At 44.4% G+C, this 8,794-nt stretch overlaps 1 protein-coding gene across 3 annotated transcripts in view; it reads right to left on the bottom strand.

Moving 5' to 3' along the window:
- Positions 1-1,984: 1,984 nt before the first annotated feature.
- COG7 (component of oligomeric golgi complex 7) overlaps positions 1,985-8,794 on the bottom strand; it is a 28,769-nt gene continuing 21,959 nt past the window's right edge. For all 3 annotated transcript variants that reach the window (XM_072120296.1, XM_072120297.1, XM_072120295.1), the window contains exons 13-18: positions 7,983-8,166; positions 6,022-6,162; positions 5,844-5,927; positions 5,524-5,638; positions 4,887-5,030; positions 1,985-4,125 (exon numbers count right to left, since the gene is read on the bottom strand). In XM_072120296.1, the coding sequence (XP_071976397.1) occupies positions 3,959-4,125; positions 4,887-5,030; positions 5,524-5,638; positions 5,844-5,927; positions 6,022-6,162; positions 7,983-8,166 (835 nt within the window). In that variant the 3' untranslated portion in view covers positions 1,985-3,958. The remainder of the gene's footprint in view (positions 4,126-4,886; positions 5,031-5,523; positions 5,639-5,843; positions 5,928-6,021; positions 6,163-7,982; positions 8,167-8,794) is intronic.

Here is an 8,794-nt window from a genome sequence, read left to right as displayed (position 1 = left end):
ATAAAATTATGATAATGAGGCTCTGTCACTCCTCTGGCGGCCCCGGCGCTTCTCCTCTTACCCTTACAATGCACTGCTCCAGAGAACGCTGTATCCACTGTGTTGTCCCTAACAGGCAGAAGTAATCAATCGCTGACCAATTCCTCAACTGCTTTCTATGAGTCTTCCAGCTCAGGTTGATTAGTCTTGTCTGGACAGTTCAGGAAGCTCCTGGTAATGTGTTTATCAGTCTGCACCCAACTTTCCCAAGGTCCTGAATTTTATAATTGTTTTTTGAGCAAAACTACTCAGATCAGGGATTAAACAAGATATGTTTCTGCATCTGTGTAGCTACAGCATTCTCAAGGTATGTTTGATTCACAATGCATGAAAACAAACGGTAGATTTCCTTTAAGGGCAACTTGTCTCATATGTACTGAATCAGGGGTTCCCAAAAATTTTAAAGCCACTCCATGAAGAAGGTGAATCAAGCCAGAGATGTTTCCCTGAACAAAATGCAGGTTACCAATTACGTACATGACTAATGTAAAGTCAACAATACAATAGTTACAATATTTTGGGGTGTAGAGTCCCCATGTGATGGTAACAGGCTGGGAAATGTTGAGGCAGAATTGGATTCTTAGATCTTTATTTAGCTGAATAATTATTTGCAATGATAGCAGGAAGCATTGTTTTATTACATCTATTATACCGGCCGTAGCTCAATATTTGCTTTACATTCAGGTGAAAGGATTCTGGTGCCAATTCAATAGATGACTCTCCGACCTGCGGATTTGTGTATCACTTGTCTCTATTGGACTGTAAAATTATCTTTTATATTCTCATGTTAAAGATTATGTGACAAAACGGAGGAAACAAGTGCAATTAATGGTAAGCAATGTATTATAGTCCTCTACTCGCTTCCCGACATGTTTCACTCCAACTGCGTCATCATCAGGGGTATAGGGCCAAGAGTGTCAGTAATAATAGTGAGTGCCGGCTACATGAAGCCTCCGCCACCCTTATTACAGATATTAGAGATCCTCATGGCCCAGGAAAGAGGTTAGCATAGGATGGGGTCAAAACCGTGCCCATTGCTGTCCCCTAGAGTTGGTGAAAGAAGTAAACCTTCATCCAACTGCGTCATCATCAGAGGTATAGGGCACAGCCAAGACTGTCAGTAATACCAGTGAGTGCCGGCTACATGAAGCCTCCACCACCCTTATTACAGATATTAGAGATCATCATGGCCCAGGAAAGAGGATAGCATTGGATGGGGTCAAAACCGTGCCCATCGCTGTGCCCCAGTGCTGGTGAAAGAGGTAAACCTCAAACAAATGGAAAATAAAAATTTCCCTTTTTTTCCTCATCCTTGCTCTAAAAAATTTCATTGATTTGAGAATTAATCCATCAAATCTGAAGACCAAGTTTGTGCTGTATGAGGTTATACAACATCAGTGTTTCAAGACCTTCCGGTGGCTTTCATAGGTCATTGCTGCTTCACTTTATGGGCCAAATGTGCCTTGCTAGACATCCCACCATCATTATTATTGAAGAGTTGTTACTAAAAGCTCTGGAAGTCTTTATTTCACTATGATCAGGACATAATAAAAAAAAAAAAATCTAGTCCAGAAGAACTTGCAAAGTCTGACGTAAAATATGCTGGGACTTCGCTTTCTTGATAAAGAATGATTTCCTTCCTTCTTGGCGCTTAGCAGATTCCTTTAACGATCAGCATCTAGCCAAAACTTCTGCTTTAACAGAGGTGGTCACACTTGCTGATGATCAATTTATTTACGGCATTTCCTTTTTGAAATAGCCAGGTTGTACACACATGTCTTTTACATTTTACCCTAGATTTTTAGGTAGGTGCGGTAGGACAGTGAATGGGAGGGGCCAATCCTGGACCGTGATGTAGCTTTAACCTTTCCCCAAAACCTCTAATTGCTGTAGGTAAAACATCCAGGAGCTACTATTTTAGTACGATGATTAAAGACTAAAACACTTAACGTAGTAACCACCACCAGATGCAGCTTTATTGGCTTTGCAGGCAGTAAAATACATGTGGTAATTTCACGATTTGCCAAATCTTACACAATAGTCTGGATTTTACTCATTTTTATCAAGGCCATGGAAAAAATATCCTTGCATGTGACTTCAATGGTTCAACTTTCTTAGCTCCTTAAAAATGCTCTCCTAGGATTTCCTAGAGGGCCTCAACCCTTGGACCTTGAAAGACCTTCATGTACAATGGGACAGAGAACTTTGCACTCCCATCCCAGCGATCAGTAATAGAGATGAGCGGACCCGATGATCAGGTTTAGACTTTCGGCCACTAGACTTATTGCCGGACGAATAGCCAGTCAGGCAAATTGATGCCACTAGCAACTAGCAATGGCTATGATAGGCCAGCAGGTGTCCCCCCGAGGCGAACCATAGCCATGACTAGTTGCGTCAATATGTTCGAGTCAGGCGACTGAACCAAACACCAAACCCGATCATTGGGACTACTTAACTCTAATCAGTAATGTCCCAGTAATGGTGCCCACAATAAATATAAAAGATTTGGGACTCACATCCTTGCGATTATTAAAACAGTTATTGGGCCCCCAATGAGATGGACAGGAGGACTTGGGCCTCCTATCCTTGTGATCCAAAATAGTTCCAGTGATGGCGCCCACAACGAGAAAGTACAGAGTACTTGGGTCCCAAATCCAAGTGATGAGAAAGCGTCCCAATAGTGGTTCCCCAAATAAGAAGGAATGGGTAGTGTCCTCAATGAGAAGGTGAAGAGGACTTGGGTCCCTCATCCAAGTGATTAGTAAAAGTCCTACTAGAGGTGGAATGAAAAAGGGACCCTCATCCTAGTCACCAACCGAGGAAAAACAAAGAACATGGGACCGCTATCCTACAGATTGTCGGATATTTACCACCATGTCCTACAGATATGCAATAAATATCCACCATGGACAACCCCTTTAAGCAGAGATCGGCTCCTTCTCTAGAAGTTTCCTCCTCTAGTCAGCAGGTTGCTCCGCGTTTACTCATGTCCCACCTGTCTGATTTAATGGTTTATCCTAACAAGCTTGTAAATCGGGAAAGAAGAATGTATAAGAGCGTCTTTACAACCAGATCTCAGGCCTCCGTGTTTGCACAGCGAAATCCGCAGCTATCACTTGCCTTACAAACAGATAGTTAAAATTTAACCCTCGCTAAAAAAAAAAAAGTTGCTCAACTATAAGCAGTGGGGAAGCAAGATCCCATAAATGACAGAGAAGCCTCCATTACCTTACTGTACACTTCATAAAGCCTTAGTCATGGCAGCTTTTTGCTACATTTACCTGGAAGTCTTTAATACTGGATACAGTTACTATTCCGTATTACAGGTTTTCCCAGGTTTTTGTAGCTGGGGTCCTCGGTGGAAGAGGCCGTCTACTGTACAGAAGACAGAATTAATGGTGACCACATGCAGGGAACCGTGGTCACCCACATAAGTGTAACTTCATATCCTCCAGTCTATGGGAGACACTGCTTAGTCCTGCTACAATCATGTATATCAATAGACTTAAAGGCAGGATTGAAAGAGCCCTTTAAATAGAATCCATAGACTGGAAGAAGGACCTACATTAAAATTTATGTAGGCATTTATGAGGTGGTGGTAGGGGTGGGGTGACGGGTAGATTTATATAGGGTTGTATAAGAGTCATTGAAAAAGCTGGAAGAGGTTTTTGTGAAAACACGTTCAAAACATATAAAATTTTCCATAAAACAGAACATAAACCCAGAGCGATTCTAATAAATACACCTGCTTTTCCTTATACCGGGCAGTAAAGATCACAGGATATCCCATAATCCAAGGACACGTTACTCCACCTCAGTCCAATAACCATCATAACCCGAACCTGTTAGATCCCTCTAGAATACATGAGAGAGTTCTGATCCGACATCGCTTAGGACAGTGGGTCTGGAATCAGGTCGATCAGTACTCAATGTTTCTCATGGCTGCGATGGAGGAGGAAATCTTCCTGGGTAAAGTTTTTGCGGCTTGCCTGAAGTCTTCGGGCCTGGTCTTGACTAGAGAGACGATTGTATGTAAAGTGCGGGTGGGCTGCAGGCCGAGCGCGTCCATGACATTGATCAAATAATCTAGGGAGACGATATAAAACATGGCAGACGGGAGATGTATTACACAGTCATATACTTAAGGGGGTTTACCCTCTTGGGATTGGAGAACATGGGAAAGGAAAGAGACATGGATAACCCAAAGTGTAGGCTAATAACAAGATTGTGTGGTCCACAGCTCCTGGTGAATGCGTAGCACAGCCCAAATAGTACCTATAGCGCATGCACAATGAGGCCTGGGGTCTACATCGTTGGTGCAGGTGCCAGAAGCAGCAGAGATGGGTCCGATGCGGCTCATCAAAGGTGCAATCTAGGACCCAACAACGGCGGTCCATAAGTACCCATGGGTAGTGATGATCGGACCTGAACCACAATTTTTCAGTTCCCGAACTACAGCTAGACATTAAAGTTGGGGCTCGGCTCACCCAAGCTGGTAACACCAGTGATCGACACAGATTTGCGGGTGTTAACTTGAACTAACTTTAAATGAAGTCGGCAAAGCTGTCGACAAAGTTGCTCACGGCTTTGATAGTCACTCTCCAATTGTGGTTAATGTGAGCAAACCAGTTACCGAACCCAAACAGAACTTTGAAGTTTGGGTTCAGACAAACTCAAACTGGTCCGTTCATCCCTACCCATGGGGGATTTCATGTTACAAATGGTCCCGACTTGTTCTCCTTAAATCGAGACCTACTAAGTGTTCCAGGTAGAAAATATACAGGTATACTATAGAGACTATAGAAGTCCTGAAGCTGCAGCCACACACTGTATCTGTCCAGCGTTACCTATATCGGTTGCCAGCTGCTTGCTGGAGTGCGGTGTGAGGACTGGGATCTGTAGGATGACATCACAATACGTCTGCATGGTGGCTCTGGCCAGGGATCCCAACCAATAATCGGCCATGTTGTCCAGCTCTGGAGTCTCTTCCCCTGTAGTATGCGTAAAGAGCGTGAAGACAACATGTTAAAGGAGTTGTCTGGAAATGGAGAAATGTTTTCAACCCTTTTGCTCCAGGAATGATGTGACAGCTTTTCTGATATTACCTTCTGAAACCAAACACAGACCTCAAAAGTCAAATCTGTGCTGAGGCTAGTCCATGGCAGGAGCTTGTGTAAAGGTCTCCCTTTGCCCCGCGTGGTGCATCAGAGGACATCAGTGTTGGCTGTGCGGTCACAGTGGTTTTCTATAGAAGTCGGACAACCCCTTTAAGATTGATAACCGAGGTCTTCCTTAGAAGTCTGAGAAGTGTTAATATTTGGCAATGGTTGTGCGTGCTTTCTGGGTGTATAATATATAGAAGCCTTGATAAACTTGGCATCATAGACTTGGCACTGAAACGCCATTAGCGGGTGAATAGGCGCAGGTGCAGCTGACCTATAAATCAAGTGATCGATTCCCGTAGAGGGATTACCCTGGACTCACCTTGTTCTGGAGGATAAGGCAATTTCCCGGCATGAAGGGCAAGTTCCAGAGATGAATCTTCTGGGGTTACAAAGGGTTCGAGATGCAGAGGGAGGGACATGAGGTACTGACCGATCTACAAATCCAAAAGAGACATGACAGATCTTAGAGGGGGTTATCATACAGGGCTGTATCAATCTTATGTAGTAGAAGAGGATTCTCATCACAGATATCCAGAGATTCCAGTCCTAATAGCAGATAAAACCAGAAGCTACATGTGAAATAGTCACTATCTACACATGTGAGGGCGCCCCTAGTGGACGGATTTGTATTGCACTTACATTACTGATGTACTCAAGAGGAGTGAGGCTGAAGGTGGGCAAGTCTTCTGTCAATGTCTCACCGTTGTCTTCGTATCCCCAACTCTGACGACAAAATACAAAGCCAACAGAAGATCAGATGGACGCATCATACAAAGCAACATAGAGCATCCCTTTAAGTAACCTAGTGAGTACTCACCTCCATTTTGGGCACCAACAGAAGCTGCTGTTTTATCCTCAGGAAGACAGAATCGAATGCCAGCTGATGAGCCACCTGGTTCTGGCGGGTCAGATCGGATCGGGCGGCAGCCAGGAGATTAGCGCTGACGGCTCCTTTCTCCTGTGAACACAAAGCAGAAGGTTAAGACTTTAGAAATCTCTGGTTCTATAGCAGCTAGAAACATGCTGCTGGTGCCATATTAAAGATAAAATATCTCATCTGTCAGATTACATTTGTTCTTGTGGTATATTGCAGGACTCCATTCAGACTCAGAGAGGGGAATGTTTAGTATGGGACCTCACAACCCCTTTCCTCTCCTCCTTTCTATAGGCGGCATGTTATAGAGCAGGAGGAGCTGAGCAGATTATAAATAGCTCTCCATTCAGTATGGGGCTCTTCCTAAAACTTTGTCCCCCTATTTTAGTGATTACTGGAGGTCATGTAAGAACTCCAGTGACCAAATACATATATCCTATTCAGTAAATAAGACTAAGCCGCAAAAGCCGCAGACACAGTCCAAGGATAAAAGTGATGCTGCTTCTGGATGATCCCTTTAATACATGAGAGAACGCAAACACAAATAGTACATTTTCATCACCCCACCCCGCGGCTGGATCCCATGTCATGGCTGAGGTGCTGTATCATAGCGGCCCGGCTGTGTTCCCTTACTGTTAATGGTTTTTGTATCTAATCCTCAAACAACACAACAGAAATCTCCCGTTAAGATCCCGGTGATTGATGTGGAAGACACCCTGGGAACGCCGCCCCATTGAAAGTCAAGTGCGGGCGCAGGAGCTGTGCCAGGTGGAGCGGTGGCGCTGCCACAAGTGTAACAGCCCTGAACAGAACAAGCAGTTCCTGAACTAGAGGCTGGAGGACGCCGCAGCAATGATTGCACATTGTATGGGGCTGATTCACCCAACGCTGCCCACTCCAGTCACTGCTTACACTAGTGCCTGTGCAGTCATGATACTCTGCAGTATACGGCTGATAATGTAGTATTATATAGCAATAAATCAGGAGGGGACTGGACAGGCTGCCAGTTTGTTCTCATGGTACATTGTAGGACTTCTTTTGGACTCCGAGAGGTGAATGCTTAGTATGGGACCTCACGAGCCTTTCCCCTTCTACTGTCTACAGGCAGCATGTTATAGAGCAGGAGGAGTTGAGCAGATTATACATAGTGTCCTATCTGCAGGAAGCATGTTATAGAGCAGGAGGAGCTGAGCAGATTATACATAGTGTCCTATCTGCAGGCAGCATGTTATAGAGCAGGAGGAGCTGAGCAGATTGTGCATAGTGTCCTATCTGCAGGCAGCATGTTATAGAGCAGGAGGAGATGAGCAGATTGTACATAGTGTCCTATCTGCAGGTAGCATGTTATAGAGCAGGAGGAGCTGATCAGAGTGTACATAGTGTCCTATCTACAGGCAGCATGTTATAGAGCAGCAGGAGCTGAGCAGAGTGTACATAGTGTCCTGTCTGCAGGGAAAGTGTTATAGAGCAGAATGAGCCGAGTAGATTCTCCATAGAGTCCTGTCTGCAGGCAGCATATCATAAAGCAGGAGGAGGTGATGCTTCTAATGCATAAAATCGTATGAAATCTTGCAGCAGAACTGACCTGTGTGTCCTTGATCTAATAGGAAGCAATATCTTTTAAATAGGAAAAACACTAAAAGCAACAGCAGAAGGAAAACAGGAGATGTGGAAATATACGGAGTCCACAGAGAGAAAGAGTGTGTGATGAGTGATTGATGGAAGGAGATAGATTACAGAAGAGCAAATACTGGAGGAGCTTCTCCCATGATAAGACTATTATTACATAAGAAAGATGACTGATTGCTCAGGAGAGAAACATTGTCCTCAGCGAGTATCAACTTTCATACCGGTGGTGCGGAAAGTGCTAAGACAAAAGTTGTGTTCTCAGGGAGGGGGCTCACCTTCAGCATGTACAATGTCTCCATCAGACTGCCAAACTCGGTTGGGTCCCCCTTCTGGAGATAGTTGTATTCCTGCCAGGGGTTTCTGGAACTCTTGCGCTCGGTGGTGGTGACTTCTTGCATGCCGGTGAGGCTGCGGGGGCTGTAGGACTCAGACAGATGCTTCCCGGCAGTGGACAGGATCCTACAGGGGGAAAAAAAGGTCATACATTAAAAGTCTATTGTAATAGCCCAACACAGGTCAGAAGAGTTTTGTACAACGGACCCCTCAGATGCCATGGTCAGAAGTGACCACGCCATCTAAGACGCTACTTGCACTGCGTAAAGTAAAGGAACAGCTTTGTGAGAGAAGATTAGAGGAACTATTCCTGTATCCCAGAGCCTTCTGAAGTCTCCCAGACATGCGGATTCCCTAATATTATTTAACCCTACCACAAGCAGGGCTAAGTAGTAATAGTGTTATATTGTTATACATTATAATATCACCTGTTTAAGCCCCCTAGGAAGAAAGGGAAGTGGCTACAAAGATATGTAGCATTGTAAATATTAGCTTATCTAAGTGCATCCACACACTGCTGTGCTCTTAGCTCTCTAAACTGCCCATAGTCCGTCCCCTCTGCTCTGAGTAAAAGCTTGAGCAGGATTCTGGTCTAATGCTACAGCAGTATATCAGAGAAGATTCTGAATAATTCTTTCAATATGGCATTCAATGATCCAGAGGACACGGGGACTCTTAATTGCACAGAAACATTCCCACATTAAAGGGGTTTCCCCACAAACCTATCCATAGGATAGGGCCTAACTTGATGATC

The sequence above is a fragment of the Engystomops pustulosus genome, chromosome 8 (assembly GCF_040894005.1).
Source record: "Engystomops pustulosus chromosome 8, aEngPut4.maternal, whole genome shotgun sequence".
In the NCBI taxonomy this organism is placed as follows: domain Eukaryota; kingdom Metazoa; phylum Chordata; class Amphibia; order Anura; family Leptodactylidae; genus Engystomops; species Engystomops pustulosus.
The sequence above is the reverse complement of the archived record's forward strand: the minus strand, read 5'-3'. Positions and strand labels throughout refer to the sequence as shown.